This window comes from Lissotriton vulgaris, chromosome 1_1 (genome assembly GCF_964263255.1).
Source record: "Lissotriton vulgaris chromosome 1_1, aLisVul1.2, whole genome shotgun sequence".
Taxonomy (NCBI): domain Eukaryota; kingdom Metazoa; phylum Chordata; class Amphibia; order Caudata; family Salamandridae; genus Lissotriton; species Lissotriton vulgaris.
This window is the reverse complement of record NC_141685.1, coordinates 907,401,129-907,422,270: the sequence shown is the minus strand read 5'-3', so window position 1 is coordinate 907,422,270 and position 21,142 is coordinate 907,401,129. Positions and strand designations below refer to the sequence as shown.

Below are 21,142 nucleotides of genomic sequence, written 5' to 3'. Positions count from 1 at the left end.
GGACAAAAACATTCCCCTTTTCTATCTACCCTGGGCTAACACCATCTGCATGACAATTGCATCTCTTTAGTAATGTAATTGAGCAATCAACTGTGAAGGAAGACCGGATAATAGTTATAAACTAGCAAAAGCTGCTCTGCATTCCACGTGGGGCATTCTGCGATATTTCATCCATTTCAGTTGGAAGCACTTCTTTTCTTCAAGTCCATAGATTAAAAAGCAGATGATGGATCATGTGGCAATGACAGACAAATCCATAGTTATGCAGAAAACACCACTGATGTATAATCACATTATCCCAGTGGCTCGGGGTGATTGCTTGATGGAAAGGAACATGAGAGTTTTCAAGCATTAAACAGCTTTGAGTTTAGCATGGCTATTTCTGGACTCACCTGTTAGAAGAAACCTCCAGCAGCAGAGGCAATTCCCTTCCATGTAGGTTCGCTCATCTAGTCTTTTAGTTTCCGAAAGGAGGCATGACCTCTCTGTACGAAATTACCTACCACCATATCCTTAAACTGCAGGAAGGAAGTGAATGGGGAGAGCTCTGCAGCTGCAGAGGATGGGTCAGAAAGGAGGCTGAGTAAATCAAACTGGGCTTCAAGGAGAGAGCAGGACAGTAAGAAATGCCAGGTCTACCATCCCCTCTTCTTGTAACCCAAGCCAGATTGCAAGCCCTGGAATGGAATTTGCAAGGGGTGGAGAGGGAGTTTTAATGGAAGTGAGCCACACTAGAAGGTTGGTTTAGCCAGCTCTTACTCTGCTGGAGAGGAATCCTCCATCGTGAATTTCAAAGTGCAGTGCTTTGTGGGACAACAATATGCCACATTTTGTAGGAAGCTGTTGTGCTTTTAGGTGGCACTCTGTATCTCATTGGACAAGGCTGTTCCCCTGCTTGTCACCCCAGATCATTGAATAAATATGTGAGAGCTGCATAGCAACTCGAATTTGCTGCCTGAAATTACCAGTAGGAATGCCCTGCTGGAACCTATTCTGGAACCCTAAAGGACTTCTCCTATGGAACACTGGGAACTACAGCCCTGTGGACCTTGCCTTGCTTCAAAGAAGATTAATCAGTGGACTCCCTGAAAGCTACAGGTTAACAGAGCTTCTCTGCACCATCTCCCTCAAGAAGTCCTCAGCCTGGAGTGTGTCCATTGGACTTTTATGGATTTGGCGGTGCATTGTGGGAACTTTTGTTCAAACTTTCAAGGACCATCTCAGAGCTTCTAAACCCTTGGATTTGTGTTTTGACACTTTGAACTCTCAAGAGGAACTTCAGAAAGAAGTTCCAGAAGTTTAGAGAAGTTTTGAACAACTTTTAGGAATAGCTCCATAAGTGGACCGGCCGCAGGTCAAGAGTCAAGCCGACTACCTGCAACCACAACCCACCCTGAATTTCAGGGTTGTCCAGCTGAACGCTCAAGAGCTCCAGACTTCCAGGATTTGACCAGGGCCTCACTAAGAAACAATCCAATTACGTTGATTAAAAATCGGCCTGCTGGAGGGGACCACACGACATATAGAGGAAATCCTCCAGAAACGTTTTTAATTCCAAAGGTAAAATGTTGATTTTGTCCTGGTCAACTGCGAATGATGACCCAAGTTGGCGCTATATGATTTTGAGTCACTAGAAAGTGCATATCTCGAGTTCCCTAAAATGGATTTTGTGTCATTTTGGTGCCATTTTAAAGATAAAAATATGTTCATTTTTTATAAATTGGTGTGGGATTTTTATTGTGTGTGTGTCTTACTTATTTAATGTGTTGGTGTTTTTAAATGTTTTACATACATGTCTCCTAAGTTATGCCTGCCTGCTCATTGCCATCCACCAAGGGTTGAGCCAGGGATAATTTATTGCAACCTTGTCTAGACCTTATATTGTGTTGATGGCCTTATTTTAAAATTTGCAAACATTTGAAACTTTTCATCTTTGCACACCCCTATTAACAATTTGGCATTTTAAAATAATACACTCATCATGCAATTACTATCAAAATATAAGTCTAAGGCAGAAACAATAATGCATAGACAAATTACAATACTTTCAAAAAGTGTAAAACCTTCCTCTTGTGTAAAGTACAAACAATGGTTCATATAAAAAAGATACAGATCTTTCTTGCAATATAAAAGCAAGAGGAAACACAGACATCTGGAAAACTGAACCAAGCTTATTATCTTGAGGATGTACATCTTCCTCTTGCATCAAGTACAAAACGTATTTTTTTTTCAAAACCAATTTTATTGAGCAGAAGAGTATCAAGAATGTGGTATCTTCACATACCAAGATCCCCACAACAATATCAATGCACAGTGATATACTCGTTAATCCATGAATCAAATGATGAAGCTCAGCTTTAAAGACGTCCTAACTGCCCACCCCAACCCCAACTACTCCCCCACCCCTACCCAACACCCCCCCCCACCACACATGTACAGAGGCAACATAAAGACGGTACACATAAAGGAATCAGGTACGATGCAACCAGGGCTTTGCCTTTCGGGCCAGGAATGTCACTGCGTTCAAATGTTCTCCTCCTGTTCCGCCGGGGGTTCCAAGGACAGGCCGCGGTAGTCGGCCCACCGCTTCCAGATTTTGAAATGTTTGCGCGGGCAACCTCGCGCCTCAAAGACTGGCTTCTCAAGGCCCATGAAGTAGTCCAGCCCAGCCTTCCATGCAGACAGGGGGGAGCCCTTACAGATTTCCAAGCCCGAGCCAGGTCACGCTTGGCCACGACCAGGCCCAGGAGCAACAGGTGGCGCTTATAGACGTTACCCCCTACCCCTTCCATAACGTGCAGCAGGCCTAATCGGTGGGTACGAGGAAGATCCCATCCCAGGACCTCAGCCAGGCAACCCCATACTCCCCTCCAGAAGCCAGCCAGGCGACCACACGACCACACTGTATGCAGCAAAGAGCCAGGCACCTCCCCACAACGCAGGCACTCCGAGGACGCAATCAATCCAGCCTTCCACAGGCGTTCACGTGTGTAGTGGGCACGATGCAAGTACTTGAATTGTATCAGGCGGAGCCGAACCGCAACAGCGGTGCCACGTGGGGACTCCAGTGCCTCCCTCCAATCATCCTCGTCCAGGGCGCCCACATCCACCTCCCACGCTTCCCGAAGGGAGCTGAGAGTGGAGGAGCAGTGTGTAACAAGGGACTGATAGATCCTAGAGACCTTCTTATCCCCCAAGTCGCCCATAAACACTTTCGCCTCAATGGGGCTGAACTCGGGCAGGGAGTCGAGGCCGGCGATACTCGGGGCCAGGGCATGCCTCAGCTGGAGGTAACGGAAGAATTGGGAGTGAGACATCTGGAACTCCGCACGGAGGTCCTCAAAGGACTTGAGGGCGGTGCCCGACATGACCTGGCCCAGTTGTGTAATTCCAATAGCCTCCCAGCCCTCAAACCCGGCCAAAGCCGCCAATTCCGGGAGCATGCCATTGTGCCACAGCGGCGTTTCGGCTGTCAGTTTGCCCCACCACCCCATACGGCGCAGAGACTGCCGCCACACGGCAAAGACCACTTTAGTGACCGACGGCAACCCACGGCGTACACGAGCTGAGTAAAGAATGGTGTGAAGCGTGCGATCTCCCATTAGGTGTCTCTCTAGGGCATAGGCCGGATCACTCCTGTCTCCATACCACCAGTCATTGAGGACAAGGAGGTGCGACGCCTGATAGTAGGAGAGAAGGTCGGACGTGGCCAAGCCCCCACAGTACGTGGACAGAAAGCACGTTCTCAGGGCCACCCTGGCAGCTCCGCCATCCCACAGGAAGCGGCCCAGCACAGAGTTCACCTGACGGAACCACTCCATGCCAATAGGGTGCGGGAAGTTCTGGAGTTGGTACAGCAGCCTCGGCAGCGCCACCATCTTAAAGATGGCCGACCTCCCATAGATTGTAAGGGGCATCCTGGACCATGTTTTGACATCGGTTTGGACTCGGTCCCATACCGGTAAGACACTGCGTGTCCAGGCCACTGCCCGTGAAGTCGAGAGGAAGACGCCCAGATATTTCAGGCCGTCCGTCGCCACGCGCAAGTCGGCGGCCCAAGGACTAGCAACCACTCCGCCACGTAGCACCCACAGGGTTGATTTAGACAAGTTAAGATGAAGCCCCGAGACCTCGCCAAACCCACGCATGATCTCCAAGACTCGGGGACCCGAGCGCCGCAAATCAGTGAGGAACAGGAGGACGTCGTCAGCATAGAGTGCAATCCTATCAGTTAGATGGTCATTCCAGACAAAGCCACGTAGATGGGCATCCATTCGGACCCGCGCCGCCAGGGGCTCCATGGCCAGGGCAAACAAGTAGGGGGAGAGTGGACAACCCTGTCGGGTACCACGGCCGATCCGGAAGCGCCCAGAGACCGCACCGGCGACACGGACCGAGGCTGTGACATTGGTGTACAGGAGGCGAATGTAGGACAGGAAGACCGGCCCTATATTGAGGCGGGCCAGCAAGGTGAACAAATATGCCCAACTCACCGAGTCGAAGGCCCGGTCCATGTCCGCAAGGAGGAGTGCGGCCTGTTCATCCCTGTCTCTCATAGCGTCGATCGCTGCCTGTGCCCGTCGGATATTATGCCGGGTAGCCCTGCGCGGCATGAACCCGGCCTGATCAGGGTGGACCAGGTCGGCAATGTGGGGCAGCAATCGGTTCGCAAGGGCTTTCGCCAGAACCTTAGCCTCAATGTTGAGGAGAGAGATCGGCCTGTAGGAGTCGTGCCGATCCGGCGCCCTGCCCGGCTTCAAAAAGACCACAATCTCGGCGTGGCGCCAGTCAGGTGGCAGCTCGCCCCGAGACCTCGCCGCCTCTAGAGCGTTGCGGAAATGGGGTCCCAGTTGAACGTGGAACTTCTTGTAGAATTCGGCAGGATAACCGCTCGGGCCGGGCACCTTCCCGGTGTTCAGCTGGCCAAGGGCCTCTCCAAGTTCTTCGGAGGTGAGCGGGGCCTCCAGGGCCGCTCTAGTCTCATGCGGGACTGCCCGTGGGAGTAGGTCGTCCAAATATGAGGCTATGTCGCTCTCCACCACTGGGTCTCGGGGAGCATATTGTGCCGCGTAATAGCGGGCAAAGCTCGCCGCCAGTAAATCCGGGTCGGACATGACCGACCCGTCATCCGCCGCAAGGCCGGGCAGTTCTAGGGGTTGGAAGGTCGCCTGGCAAAGCCTATGTAACATGGTGCAGGACTTGTCGCCCCACTGGTACACCCTGCTACGCGTGGCGAGCCACGCCTGTCGGGCCTCCTCGTATAGAACCGAGGCATACGTCTGCTGGGCCTGCAGGAGCCGTCGCACGACACCCTCATCGCCCCCGAGTCGGCTACGCTGCTCCAGGGCCTCCACTCGGGCCGCGGCGGTCACAATGGCCTCCCGATGCTCCCGCCGAGCGGCCGCACACCAAGCTATATCGATGCCCCGTATCGTAGGCTTCAGCGCTTCCCACACTACAATGGCATCGACACCCCCCACCAGGTTCTCGCGCCAAAAATGGTTGATCGCTTGGCGTATATGCGTCACGTATTCCGGCCGCTGTAGCTGCCAGGCGGACATGCGCCATCGAAATGGCTGCCGTTTAGAGGGGAGGGTCACGGTGGCCAGGACAGGGGAATGATCCGAGAGGCCCCTGGGGAGTATCACTGCGTCCCTGACACGGCTCAGACAGGCACCCGGTACAAACAAATAGTCGAGCCTAGAGAAGGACCCATGCACCGCCGATACATACGTGTAGGCCCGCTCCGCGGGGTGGAAATGCCGCCACACATCAATCCAGCCCAGACCACGCACTGTCGCACACAACCGGGAGGGAGCAGCCGCGGGAGGGGGATCAGGCACCACATGCACCCGTCGCCGGCGGTCCAGGCTCACATCCATTACGTCATTCCAGTCACCCCCCACCATGGTCAGGACCTCGGGGATTCCATCCCACAGCGCAAACAACCGCTCAGACAATGCCCACTGCAGGGGGGGAGGGGCGTAAACACTTCCAAAAACCACCGGCTCGGAGCCCAGCAGGCCTTGAATAAAGACAAATCTACCCTGAGGATCAATCCACTGTTTCTCATGAACATAGGCCACCCTACGATGCACCAATATGGCCACCCCCCGTGAACCCCTCGCAAAGCCAGCATGGTAAACCTGTTGATAGCCGAACCTCTGGAGGCTGAGGGCCTTGGAGCCCAGCATATGAGTCTCCTGGAGCATAAGGACATCCACCATCTCCCTCTTCCCCCATCGCAGCACAGCCCCACGCTTGATCTTGTCCAGGATACCCCGCACATTCCATGTCACCACCCGCAGGGATTTCGAAGGAGACATAAGCGCAGTATCAGCCATTGTCGATACACAGTCCAAAACCTGGCCCTCCCTCCCACCCTGGTGCCACCCGCAAACCGACAAAAATCAAAGCCTCCGACATGTGTGGACCCCCCCCCCAACCCACAAACACAGCGCTCCCCTCCCGACCCCGAGCCCCCCCAACAAGTACAACTCCAACACCCCCCCCCACGCCCCACACCCACCACCCCAATACCTCAGAAAACATTGAAGTATCTGTCGCGGCATGGAGAGACCCGGGTCCCAAACAGAGGACCCAGGACCCACCATACCAATGGATCCCAACAACCCCGCCATGACACACACACCCCCCCCCCAACAACACTCACATCTGTGAGGGTCTGAGGCCCACAAGTGGTACCCCCCAAGCCCCACTGCATACCCATGACAGCAACTGAAGTCTTCACAAGGGAATTAACCGGCACATCAAGGACAGTATGAAACAGTCTCACCGGCCAAAGCAGGGCAGTTCAGGATGGAACATACAAGGTGCGCGCAGATCCAGCAAAGTTCAGCTGCCTGCGTCGGAGTGCTCCGAGTCCCGGGCATCACCCGGCCGCGTCGCGCTGGCAGAGGCTGATCTCTTCTTGGAGCGGGACCTCCGATGGCGGCCCTTCCTGTTCGGGCGATCTGTGCGCTCCGGCGACGAACCCTGGGACCTGCCCGGATCCAGCCCCGGTTGGGCATGGGGCCTGAGCCGCACCGATTCATCTGTCCAGCGGAACACCTCCTCCGGCGAATCGAAGAAATGGGTCCGAGACTGATATATGACTCGCAGGCGAGCTGGATACAGGAGCGAGTATTGAATCTTGAGGCCCCTAAGTTTAGCCTTAGCGTCCATGAAGGATTGCCGCTGTTGCTGAACCATCTTCGTGTAGTCCGGGAAAATCATGATGGTGTGATTCTCAAAGGCGAGGGAGCCCTTGTTCCTCGCCTCCCGGAGGATAACATCTCGGTCATGGTAGTTCAGCAGCCGAGCGATAACAGGCCGTGGGCGCTCGCCTTCCGGTGGTCGCTGGGTCAGAGCCCTGTGCGCCCTCTCGACCACGAAGCACGTAGACAGTGCCCCTTCGGGGAGCCAGCTCTCCAACCACCCGGTCAGGAACCGCTCCATGTTGTCCTTCTCGCATCGTTCAGGAAAACCGATGAAGCGGAGGTTGTTGCGCCGCGCGCGCCCTTCTGCATCTTCCACCCGGGCCGCCAGCGTCTTCTGAATGCTCTCCACCTCCGCCAGTCGCTTCTTGAGGCCACTAATGTCCGCTTCGGTCTCCGTAATACGGGTCTCGGCCCCAGCAATCCGCTCCACAGCGTTGCGGAGGTCTTGGCGCAGGAGCGTGACATCCGCCCCTACCGCCCCAATCTTGGCATCGAGCGTGTCTCGGGACTGGGTAATGGCCGCCAGTAGAGCTGCATTGTCCGGCCCAGGGCCACCGCTGCCACCGGCCGCCCCGGCGCCACCACTCGGCCCAGTGAATTTGTCGATAGGGCCATGTTTAGGCGGGCCACCTCCCCTGTCCCTGGTCATGGCACACGCCAGGCAGGGCGGACACCTCCTCCGTGTCTTCGGACACTGTCACAAGGCCCAGATGAGGCCCCAGAGAGAAAGGCGGGCCGGCCACAGTAATCGGGCGTCACGAAAATCGAGGTCCCGGCGTACAAAACGTATTTTGCATGAAAAAGTCACAGATCTTTCCCTGGACCTCATTGTAGAATAACAGTAAATTCAAAATGTTTCAGACCTTTATCTTGAATGACTGAATGAGTATGGTATGTCTATGACACTCACCTTCTCCTAAAAACTCTTTCATCTGACACAAAATAAAAGCAAATTAAAAAAGTTCAAGAGCTTTAATTTCCAAAGTTTGAAATTTTTTATAGAGGCTCAAGACTTCCTACTTTATTTCAGTGCCAAAGAAACAATGTTTTAAAAATGTGTCAAAGCTCCATTTTACCTTCAGTGGAAACATTACAGTGCATTCAAAAAGTGAAAAAGCTTTAACTTGACTTCAGAATAGAATACCAGTGAATCCAAAATGCCACAGATATTCATCTGATTTGCAAGTATAAAGATAACAGTAAAATCAAAAATCTATATACTTTCAACTCCTTACTTTTCAGAGATTACGGTATTGCCTAATGTTTCAGTATTTCATTTTGTCTTCTATGTAAATTCCGTGCCATTCAGAAAGTTAGGCCTTTGTCTACTTTACAGTAGAACAATTACTGAATTTTCTGTTTTTTAGAGAACTTTATCTTGCCTGTATTAGAAAAGTTACTTTTTGAAAAGATGCAAACCTTCAGTGAGAAAGCTAAAGTGTTTTAAAAGTTGCAAACATTAGTTTAACCTGTACATATTTTTGAATGGTTTGAATGCTAGATTTATATCTGACTTGACTGCCACAGTTACAGCACTTTTAAATAATAAAGCATTTTGTCTGCATTAAAAAGTTACATATTTTTTGTTGCTTATCTTTCAAAGTAGCAATATTTTCGAAATGTTAAAGAATTTGCATACCTGCCTTCAAAAGTTATAATGACTTGAAACTTTCTGGGAAGACAAACCTTCTCAACAAGCAGCAGTAATGATTCAAATTAGGCGTGGATGGAATGTCTGTTACTCTGGTATAATTTCAGTAATTTCACTTTACACTTGTTAGAGGATATTCCTAAAATTACACTATTGTGCCACGTCTCTCAATTACAGCAATTCGCAGCAAAAATGTAGTATGCTCGCACGAGCACAACACGAACGACTGATGTGAACAACTGATATTTGCGTTGCTTGTGTTTTTTTGCACTATTTGTAAGCACAAAATGGATCCTCACATCCAAAATGGAGCGGATGCATTTTTGCTAAAATATAGCTCCAAAAGCTAGTTTTGCATTTCATGTAATTATGAGTTATTTTTCATGCATTTTTAGAAAATTCTCCATAATTAGGTGAAATCACATTAAACAACTTTTGCACATCCTTAACTGAGGCCAATCAAGGTACTACAGGGCTTATTTACAAGCCCCATGTGCCGCCGGTGCGTCACTTTTAATGATGCTCCAGTGGCACAGAGTGCAGACCTATATCTTCGGGGCCATGCAAAGCCACTATGAGTGGCTTTTCATGGCCTTGTACATATGGTGTAAGGCAATGTAGCGTAAGTCATTGTGCTGCCTTTTACTGTGTCAGGGGGGTGTTCCATGGGTGTTGCAGTGGGTGTTCCCGTGCTACACGCATTCCCAGGTTTGCAAGGATCTGTAAACCTGGGAATGCGTCAAAACTGTACACTCCCCCAGGGCAGGCGTAAAAGGAGAAATATGTTTATTTCTCCTCGTTTTTCTGCACAAAAACAATCCAAAAATGCATGCACCATTGCACCATAATGCAAGGGAGCCTGTATTAGTGCTAGGCACCATATTGTGCGCAGGCTGAAAAGACAGCAATGCACTGTATCTTGTAAATACAGTGCATTCCTGCACTTTCGATTTGGCGTAGGGCACGCAGCAGAACACTTGCGGTGCTGCCCTACTCCAATTCATTGTAAATGGGGCCCTAGGTCTGCCTAGGTTTTCAAAAGGGACCATTTACTTTCATCGTCGATGGAAGGTCAGCAGAAATTGATAATCCTTCACTGACCCACAGTACATGACACAGTCAATTGTGAGCTCCTAATGGTTTACCTAGCAAAATGGGGTGCAAAGGATCACCCAGGGTAGATGCAATCCTTCCTTTCTGACTGGTGTTTATGTCAACAATATCACTTGAGGTTGCTCAAATCCTCATCTCTCTGCCTTTCAGTTAGTCCTTTGGGAGAAGTGTCTGCGTGATGGCCGAATGTAAGAAAGCATTAAGCATCAAAAAACATTCTGAATGCTTACGACATGTTCATCTTTTGAAAAAGAGCTGTTGGTACTTGACTGGTTTTGAAGAAGAGAGCACAGCTATCACCAGTGGAGCATATGCAGAGGACCATGGCCCTGAAGAGAGTGGGATCCAGAGCACACAATTTATAGCAGTTTATACTACAAAACCAGTGCTTTGGGGCCCATATGCCTTGCTTGTGTTAGGGCCAATGGCGTGACAAATTTTCCTGGACAGTCCCAGATTTCTGAGGTCTGTCCTGGCGTCCCGACGCTTTTAACAATTTGACATACAAGTCTCAGTTTTTGGGAAGATGTGTTTCTGCAGTTCAGGATTGGAACGCTGAAAATGCTTTCACTTACAAACACCTCTACTACCTGAAACAACTTTAGCAATTAATCTCTTTGTTCCAGGCAGCACAGGGAAATGTCATCTGGAGCTTCAGTTAATAGAGGGGAGAAAGGAAATGTGGGGCAAGGAGGAGGTCACATTCTAAGCTAATGTTTTCTAGTGAAGCCTTCTGAAGAGTTCAAAAAAGAACAAGAACATTAAACCTTCAGGGGCAGATTTATGAGTTCTGGCGCATCTCTGCAAATCAGCAGGGACATAAATCTGCCCCTCAGAACGAATCCATACTGGCCACCTTTATACTTGATAAAGCATTTCCAAATCTATATATATATATATTCTCCAGTAGGTAGTTATAGTTAGAACAGAGTCTCTATCAAAAAGGTGATTTAATTTCAGGTGCTTTTATCTTTGGCTACAGTTGATCAATCTACATGAAATTTACCAAAAACACTTGCCCGGTACTTCAGCTGGGTTCCGGAGGGTTTAGAGGGGTTTTGTGTAGCAGGGGATGAGAAAAGGGTGGGAGGATTAGAAACATGCATTTCCCATGTTTATTCCGAAAGGACCTTTGAAAAAGCCTACAGTCCGAACTGCTGAACTGAATTACACCAAATTTGGTAGGAAGCTAGATTTTGGTACGCAGAGCCTGCTTTTCGTGATTTGGAGTAAATCTGTTCAGTACTTTGGGAGATAATAACCTGAAAATCAAATGTGTATATCTAGTGACACTGAGTCAACAGTCTCCATGCTGTAATCTGATTGGATGCTAAACTTCAACCAGGAACTGTTGGCAACCATCTTAGGCATCGGTTTGAGTTGAGCCCACAAAAACCATTAAAAAAGAAAGAAAGAGGGACAGGGTAGGCCTACCCAGACCACCTAGAACTGGTGGTGGGGTCCCTCAGGGGCCCCACTGAAGGTCAAATACATTTGATCTTAATCAATTTTGCAGCAAATTTGCGGGTGGATCCGCAGATTTTTGGCAAAATCGGAAAAAAAGAAGCACAGGCTTCCCAGCTTCTTTTCAAGGAAGCCCCCGGGTTGGTCAAATCCCTGGGGCATTCAGGCCAGTGGAAAAAAACAGGCGGGAGGCCCATGAGACCGCCCCCCAAGGATTTGTAAAAGCACTGGGGACCACCACCTCTCCAGGGCACTTGTTAGGTCTCGCCTGAGCCAGCGCATGCGCTGCCCTGCGAGACATTTAGTAAGCGGGGTATTCGAAGTGCTACTCCATGCTTTTGATGGCCTAGAGTTTGCGTTCACGCGTGCATGCATGTGCTCACCCCCCAGCTGTCATCGTTTGAGGCGCCATCTGGACCGTGATCAGTTTCACTTTCGCGTGCGCACACACAACTCCCGTTCGCGGCCGCACGCCTTGTTTAAACAAACATTACCGGCTTGCTTTTAGAGCATTGTGAAATGTCCTAACCCTTTGCAGCGATCAAGTCAGCTGTTGTTAGCCATCTTTGGACCTTATCTGTGCGTGAAAATAATGCATTTTGTTGAAAAATGCCTGCAATATATCTTCCAAAACAAATTGGAGCTGTGTAACTATAGATCTGACGTAGTGGCTTGGCTGCTTATACTGCATCCTTGGCTGTAATCCCTGCGTTAACACATCACTTTGTCACTGTACCTCGTTGTTATAATAACAAAAAGCGTGGTGTTGATGTCTAGTAATGTCCGATATATATATATGTTGGCATCACGTGCATGCTTTTTTGCAGTACACGCGCGTTCCCCTTGCAGCTAGCTTCATACCATATCACACCCTTAAAGTTAACGCACCGTGAGGCCGCCTCGTGGTCTTGATCTGTGGTCCGCGTTGGGCGGGTGAAGTGCAAACAATCACCTGCGCCTTGCAGGTCTGCGAGCAGCTCCTAGCAGGAAGAGCCCGGCCCATAGACGGCCTCTTTGCTCGAATTGAAAGCTGCCAGGCAGGTTCTGCCGTCTCATGGCCACCCGAGTTTCTGCAGTATCTTGGACGGGGAGTCACCGCACAGAACTCAAGAGATCATCTCCGAACACAGTGTCATTAGCCCTTCCAATTTAAGCATTTCATTCGACCGAGCGATTTCCCCCATTCCACACCTGATTGCTGCTGACATTGAATGCGGAGGGCTGGTGAATAAATGAACTTGGTGTCGCTTGGTGCAAGAGTGCATTAGCACTACATGGAGTCGGCTTTCTCGTGTGTGGAGTTTGCCGCCTTTGCGCGCCACTTTGAAAAGCATACGTTACTATTTGGCAAGGGGACGTTGCTACATTGCGTTCATGGCGCCTGTGAGTCAGCGGTGCCCGGGGGCATGTCTCTGTCAGCGAACTCTGCTTGCAAGCCAAGGGGTGCAAACATTGGCACCGAAGGCACGAGGGTCAGGCGGGCCCGCCAACTTGGGACTAGCATCACCTTTTCTCAGTAGACAAAATGAAAGGAGAAGGAGGCAGAGCTTTCCTGGTTTATTGTGAAAGAAGTGACCAGGAAATGATCGTGCTCAATCGAAAGGAGGCATCTTTCCCCTTTTTGTTTTACGTTGAAAATACACTGGCATCTACTTTTAGAGCACTTCAAAAGTGCTATCAATATAGATTTGGGAATTTTTCATATTATTCCCTCCCTTTTTAAGATCCGGGATTTTTTTTTTGCTAAATCCGAGAAGTGTTTGGAAAATAACCTACCTTTAATCCGTGTGTAGTTTCGGTTTGCGCGTGCGCAGTCAATGAACCCTAGCGTTGTGCCTGTTTAGTGTGCACACACTTGTTGTCAGCAGTGCTCAGCAGTGCCACTGACTGACTTGCAGTTAGCTAGCGTGAACATACCAGTAACTCGTAATACAGAGGTTTCTATTTTACAGCGCTGTAGATCAAACGGGTGCTGCAGGATGTGTCAGTTTGACCTTTAATAGCACAAGCTACCATTCTTTAGCTTGTCAGAAATGTAAACCTAGCACCCTGCTACTGTGTGAGCCATTCTCAGATTGCTGTGTTTGTCCACGAGTCGAAATTGACAAAGGTTTGGAACTGGGCTAAGGACAAACCAAGTGATTGCATTTAACTGTGTGAAGTGGACAGGGGGGTCAAGTTGAAATTTTGGCTCTGACTAATGACGTTATGGTTGTGTGCTACCCTATTAACCCTTTTATCGTGAATGCTCCAGCGTACCTGTAGATGCCAAAAAGGAAATGAAAACCTTCCGAAATTGGCATTTTCGATGCTTAGTTACACAGCACTTGGTTCTGTGGCATCTTTGAAAAGCAGTTTTAGCATTTACTGGGAAACTGCCAAATATAATTCCCCTCATGACATTGCATAGCCATCCATTCAATACCGGTTGATGCAAGCACAACTCCTCAGAGCCTTCGGCTTGTAATCCCACACTGGATTTTGTCCACATACCACATACTAAGTGCGCTGTAAACACTCAAACTACCGTAATTGCGCACGCAAAGGGCCCACACTCTGCACAAAAATAATTGCTCTGCCCAATTCATGCATCCCGTCGACACTGTAACTCAATCACAGTTTGTCCAGTACTTTAAGTGCTATGATTCTACACTCTGGCCATACCATCTCCCAACCACAGTTCTCTGTATCCAACAATTAACTGCACAAGCAGACCTATCAGATCGCTACATTTGCTCCCTATCTAGAAGTAACCAGTTCCTATAGCTACAGGCTATCCACTCTCACTATCCAGCACAAACTTGCCTGGACACTCACACCCCTTGAGGTCTGTGCTACACTTAAACGCATACAAGCTACTAACTGAATTGCACTGTTCTCCAGATGTTGGCGCAACACAGCTGTAGGAAAGCCGCCTTTTCTGCATGACCAACCATGATTTTTCTCCTTTTCCTGGACCCTTTATTATTGCTGGTTTTAGAATTCTACGTATCATACTCCTGCTGACCAGGCTTTAAGTGTTTATGTGCACACTTTTGCAACAAACATTGGCATAGCCAATAGGCCTCGCTTTTGGGACCTTATAAGTATTTAGTTACGCAGCACAATATCCATCGTGCAACAACATCAACTGTTCCATGGCTAAGCACTTATAAGGTTCTAAAGACGAGACCTATTGGCTGTACCAATGCATGTTTTTAATTATGCAGGATGTGCCTGCATGGCACCACCCCCGGGGACTGTTACCTCCCTTTGGCTATTCATAAAGTCAATGTGGGGAGGCCCTTGTGGCCTCTCATTCAGCCCCGGGGACCGCCACCACCTCTGGTCTAATAGTTATTAAATTGGGGCGGACCTTGCATATCCTCCCGTGTCATAGAGACAACCATCTCCCCGGGGCTGTTTAATTTTTCAAATGGGAGGGCCTCACGGACCGCCTGGGACCACAACCACCTCCCTAGGGCCAAAATCTGTTTTTAAAAATGGGAGGAGGACCGCGCAGGCCCCCTCCTGGGTGTTATCGGACCTCCACCTCCCCAGGGCAGGCCCTCATACAAGAAAAGAGGAAGGCCGCCCCCTCCTAGACCCAATAATGGCCCTGGGGACTGCCAAACCCCCAGTGCCGGCTTCTGCTGTGTCCCGGGGGTGCCCACTATCTGCAACATGGCTGTTTCCTGTGGCTTGGCGGCAGCTTTACCGCTCAAGGCATCCTTACTAATCTGCTGGTTCAAAAGCATTATGATGTTGACCATGCCAGACCATCAGAAGCCATGTGCCACTGGATCAACACCATTACTGTGCAAAAAGTAACACATCTTGCCGCCTGGGTCAGTATGAACCTCTCCTCCAACGAGCAGACCACGGCTTTCAAAAAGAACGCTGGCTCCTCCTCATGATGCAAGGGAGGTCCCTCTTCCACTGCGGCCCATGCAAGTAAGAGCGGTGGGGCGGTGGGGGTATTTCGACAAACAATGACGAGGGTAAATTCATTATTTATTTAATTTCCCCTCCTCATCGTCCGTCAAAATTTCCCCCCCGCCCTGCCCCACCGATTCACCGCTCTTCCTTGCATGGGCCACGGCTGCCCCTCTTGCCACTGCAGTGGATCACTTCAGTGAACTCACAAGTGCTGCCACACTCGAGCTATTACACATGGGGCCTCATTTATGAGAAATGACGCATGGCTGCGTGAAAGCAGCGATGCGTCACTTCTCAGTGCGCATTCCTTGCGACATTCCTGATGCGTCATATTTAATGTATGACGCATCATGTCGCAAGGAGTTGCAGATACGTCAGCATTTCTGACGTATCTGTAAGCGCAAAAGTGACGCATTGCTGGAGTGTGTCACAAAAGTGACGCAACTCCAGCAATGCGTCCTTTCACATGGGGCAAACCCCATGTGAAAGGGCCTGCGTCAGTCTTACGCCTGCTGTGAGGCAGGCGCAAGATTTCTACGCAACAGCGTCCTAAAAGTGACGCAATGAAATCTCATAGATTTCACTGCGTCACTTCTACGACCCTTCCTTGCGGCAATACGCCCCCCTTGCATACATTATACCTGGCGCAGGTATAATGTGGCGCAGGGGTTTACAAAGTGACACATCTACCTAGATGCGTCACTTTGTAAATATGGCGCAACAAGGCACATTTTTTACGCCACTGGTGCATCACAAAAAGTGACGCACCGGCGGCGTAAAAGTGACGCACAGCCTCATAAATGAGGCCCATGGTTTAGATGAATAGATTGTAACTGGGGAGAAAACTTATACAGGCTGGGAGACATCGCCGGAAGCTAAGGAAAACAGACCATATGTTAGCAGCTCTCATGCGCTCTACTGGCGCCCAGCGAAAAACAGCTACGCATTCATAGTTCTCTGAACCTCTTACAAACCGTTTGGTTGAAGGATTCGAGATGCCCACAAAAATCGCTCCCTTAGCTACACTCGAGGCTGGAAACTCGCTCCCTCAGTCCTCATTCAGCGGGAAAGAGACACGGAGACAAAACCGTTAGCGCGCCGCGCGTGCTTCTCAGAACTCATAAAAACCTCTAATTAGAGCCTGCCAAAGCGTACTGGAATTAAAAATTTTCTCACAGAAATATTAATTTTACACTTACAGCTTGGCGTCATGAGGAGCCCATTCTCCCCTCTAAAGAGGTACTGAACCCAGTAACTATTAGTATTTGTGATTTGCGAGCCTCCGACCCCAGGAGTTGTTATACTGTACCCGCATAAGTGCTATGAACCCACCCCGCCTCGAGGAAGCGTTGTGGTAGGCCAGAGGGTTCACTTTTAGTGTCTCAGGCGTCAAGCTGACACTTTGCAAAACAAATAAGTCGACACTTTCAAAATAATTACACGCGATATCCCTATAGTGCAAACAATTGACATCCGTTCAAAGAGTTGCAAAGTGCTGTGTTGCATGCACTGCACATGGCCTGCCCAATGCGCGTGCATGGCACAACCCTTCATTTGGCACTTGTCAGGCTGACTTATGAAAATGGCTCTTTGCAATTCCATTAGGAAAAAAAGTGCAAGTTCTTGGTCCCATCATCTTATGGTGCACCAATGGCTTGGACGTACAGACTTCACGCGGCCCCCTGTGAGAAATAAACGGCCCGGCCTACCAATTTACTTCCCCACATTGCACGTGCACAAACATTGCTTTGTTCAGGGATGCGAGGCGTGCATACCTGAGGAAACAGTCAATACCTATATCAAACTACAAGGCCCTTTTCTTTATTTTGTTCATCACTTATTTGCTAATATGCTTTTCCTTTTTACTTATGCCCAAAAAATGTTTTTCATCCTACTATGTATGTGCTCCTTTAGGAATAAAGGTGACACATATTAAAATTATGCCCACAAACAAGTTTTTTAAAGGGAATATATTTCACGGCAGTGCATCTAAATTGCATACATTTGAGAGCATCATTCTTGAGACAGCAATTGTTGAAATTATGGTGGACACTGGAAATAGTCAATAACTTATATACAGTCAATTGTACAGTATCCAACTAACCGACATTGTACTACTTCCTCTGTCCCCTGTCATACCTCCATCAACGAGGGAAAGGATAGACCGTCCTCATAGCATGGAGGACATTGATTGGACACGTTCAATAGAGCGGCACACCAACCTAGTCCAGAATCAGCAACAGTATCCATATATTTTAAATGAGGTACCTAAACTCCATAAAAACCTAGACATATTTCTAACTTCTCCGAAGCACAGAAAATTTGAAGGAGCAATCAAAAAGGAAAGTAATCTGCAAACAAAAAGTACGAATTGTAGTGTCTATACATCCTTGTACAACTTGCACAGTCCTAAATCAAGATAGCAAACTCAACATGTTTCGCCTCTACACCGGCTCCTCTGCATAGTCTTCCTTAAGCAAGAAAACTCAATTATAAGTGCATACCTATGGTTTCTGATATGGTAAAACTTCAATTGATACTGAAGAAACAGAGCACCATCTTGCTATAATACATCTTCCTTATCCTTCATCTCTTCTTTTCAACAAACACGTTTTTAAATCCACGCTGCTCCATTTTTGTACAAATCTTTTACTTGAACACTACTGTAGTCCAGACTGACTCTTGCAGTTTGCTTATCTTAAAACACCAAATTTTATATTTTCTACTTAAAAGTAACAAATTCGAGTCAGGTTCGTAGGAAACATTATGTGTGTATTTTATTTTAAATTGTCCTTTGTGTGGCCGGGTCAGAACATCATTAATGGAAAATGTCGCCTTACATGCATTTTATGGCCTAAACATTGGGTGGAAAGTATTGCTCCATTCAGTGTATATTTTTCTAATATTATCTCTAAATGAGCCTACATTTTTTAAACAATAAAGATACAATGTTTGTGTCAGATCATGTCCTGCCAATGGTATTAAGGCCCTATGGTGTATTGGGTGATTGTTTCATTACTACAATATGTTTATGGTTAGTGGCGAAATGCAAGATGATTAGGGCCCCTGCAGAACGTGTGGAGGGAGCTCCGAGTCAAGTATATCTCACAGATATTCATTGACCTTGGGCTTTATGAGGTCTGCTAAAGGTTTGGGCTCTCCCTGGGGAGTTGTCAGTCAGTCCCCCACACCCCCCCCTCCACCCTGCGTCGCAGGGTCAGCAGGGATCTAGGTTACACCCTTTGGCAAGGCCTCACCCTCAGCAAAGAACAATTCCAGGCAAGCAGAACACCTGCCTCAGAGGTATAGTCCCCACTGCAGGAGCCGCCACTGTGGCTAATTAGAGGTGTGTCTGTGGCCAGCCACTTCCCCAGCGAAGAGTGCCAATGTTTGCTTTTTATGAAGGGTGACCTATAGGCGTTAGCCTGAGTTTCATTAGCTTCCACTTTTTTAGGGCAAGGAAACTGTAGCAGGGGTGTAATACTTGCTTAACCCCTAGTTTACATGGACAGGCACTCGCGCATCCGCAGAAAATCACACATTTTGACAAGTGAGGAAAACGGGGTTATATGTTCTGTAAACACTAGGCCACATCCACATGGTCCACGCGCTCAAATGATAGGACGTAACAGAAGGGGTGGAGCCTCCTGTGTCAAGGTAGCCTATGATGAACCCCTCGGCCTCACCCACGAATTCGAGTGCGCGCCTCCCAACCATGCCCGCTGTCAGTGCCTGGCGTCGAGCCACATGGCAGCTCTCACTGACTTCTCCCCTTGTTCCCTCACTCTGACGCCGCCGCAAACACGAAACTGAGGGCCGCTGTCCACGGCGATACAAAGCCTGCTGCATGAGGAGGGCTGGTTGGTGAGACAGAGAAACGCACACTTGCACACTCAACACAGTTCCACCTACCTCTCCCAGCTGGGCTTGCAACACCAGCAGCAGTACAATGTCAACACAAAGCTGCATCCTGGAGTACCGGAGCCAAGCTTGTAATCCAACGGGGTGGCCCTCCATTCCCACTCCCAGCGCCTCTGCTTGCGCACCCTCTTATCCGAGGCGCTCACAGGAGCATCCTTGGCCAGCTGGGCGCCTTCCCCTCGCCTCGGCTGCTGTGCCCGCTCTGTTCTTCCTTTTCTTGGAGGGCCGGGCTGCTGTCCCCATGCAGAGCTGCCCAGCTCCTGTCGTGCCTGTTCCCTCCTCTCTAGCAGGGTCGGGCTGCTCCTTCTCCCCAATGCAGAGGTGATCAGCGGCTGCCTTGCCCTCTCTCTCGTCTCTTGCAGAGAAGCACCGCGCCTCCCGCCTCCATCCAGAGAGGCAGCTTCTGCCGCCCAGCTCCCGTCTTCTTCCAAGCTGAGGTGTTCAGCGCCTTCCCCCGCTGCTCCTTTTTGTGCAGAGAGGGGCTACTGGTACCCAGAGATGCTCAGCTCCTGCCTTTCTGTCCCCTTCTCTCTCGAATGGATGATGGTGCGCTGCTGCCTCTGTCCCCATCCATTGAAGATGAGCTCCTGCCTCCCTCGTCTTATGCTGACACCCAGAGATGTTCAGAATGTGTCTCTTTTGTTCCTTCTCGTGCGGAGAGGGGCTGCTGGTACCCAAAGATGCCCAGATCCTGCCCTCTCCCTTGCTGCTGTGGCTGCCGTCACCAAGAGATGCCAAGTCTCAGCTTCCCGTTTCTTTTCCTCTTGCAAGGAAGGGGTGCTGCTGCTACCCCCTCCAGAGATGCTCGCCTCCCGTCCCTTCCCTTTCCTCACAGAAGGGATGCTGAATCCCCCTGGAAAGACTCCGCGCCCACCCCTCGTTCGCTCCCAGGGAAGTGGTGCGGCTGCGTTTTGTCGAAGGACACTCGGCTCCTGCTCTTCCTGTCCCCTCTTCTCTTGGACAGAACGAATGTCTCTCCTTCCTGTTTGCTCAGAGCATCCTCTGCCAGGACCCTTCCTCCTCGTGGTACCCTGCGATGGAGGCGCTATCCTGACTGAGAGATAGAGGGAGGCGGGGGCACATCTGTCACCTGTTCCTCTACTGGGGACGAGGGCTTCGGGAGTCTAGGAAAGAGGCCCTCAGGGGAGGGGGTGGGAATGGCAGATCAGAGGCATAGGAAAGGGTGTAGGCAGTAGTGTTATCTACTAGGGTGTAGAGGAAGTGGTTCACACAGCTGACACCACTCACGTGGTACGAAGCACTGTATCACAGGCAAACAAAAATAATGGAAGTGTGTACTGCAATGACCAGCCTGACCAGCAGGGGGAGCAGAGACGAGAGGTACAACCACTCGCCTTCAAATATTTACTAATTCTCCCCAGCAGCTACGCATTCAAACCTCCCAACTGCCTGGGTGCTGCGTTATTGCCAGTTCTCGCGGCACAGGGCAATAATTCACCCAATCTAGAGTGCAGTGTTTTCCTTCATGGTCACACTCATTAGAATCTCGACGGGTTCTCTCAGCCTTTCATCCTTTGGTGTCGATAAAATACACACAACCAAGAGGGGTAATATTCAATATATGTTGTCCCGCGGCTAGATGCCGCTAGAAATGAAAATGTGCATTACAAATGCACGCTATAGGGCAGCATGGGGAGAAAAAAGCTACTTAGTAAAAGATGGGAGAATTAATCAGTGCAAATTTCGGACCAGGTGTGCGTAGTCTAACGGCTAAATTAGTATCGGTAAAATCAGAGCGGCTCCACTCGTTCCCATTTACAGCCTGTGTAATCTTGGTGGCACAGTCGGTGCTTCTGAGCCCTGATAATCCGTAAATTGCAGTCTTTAAAAACAA

General features: G+C 49.5%; 1 protein-coding gene across 1 annotated transcript in view; it reads right to left on the bottom strand.

Moving 5' to 3' along the window:
* The window catches only part of OLFM2 (olfactomedin 2), a 1,082,596-nt gene extending 1,062,535 nt beyond the window's left edge, over positions 1–20,061 (bottom strand). The window contains exon 1 of the mRNA XM_086959048.1: positions 19,279–20,061. Coding sequence (XP_086815174.1) covers positions 19,279–19,383 — 105 coding nt within the window. The 5' untranslated portion in view covers positions 19,384–20,061. The remainder of the gene's footprint in view (positions 1–19,278) is intronic.
* Positions 20,062–21,142: the final 1,081 nt, after the last annotated feature.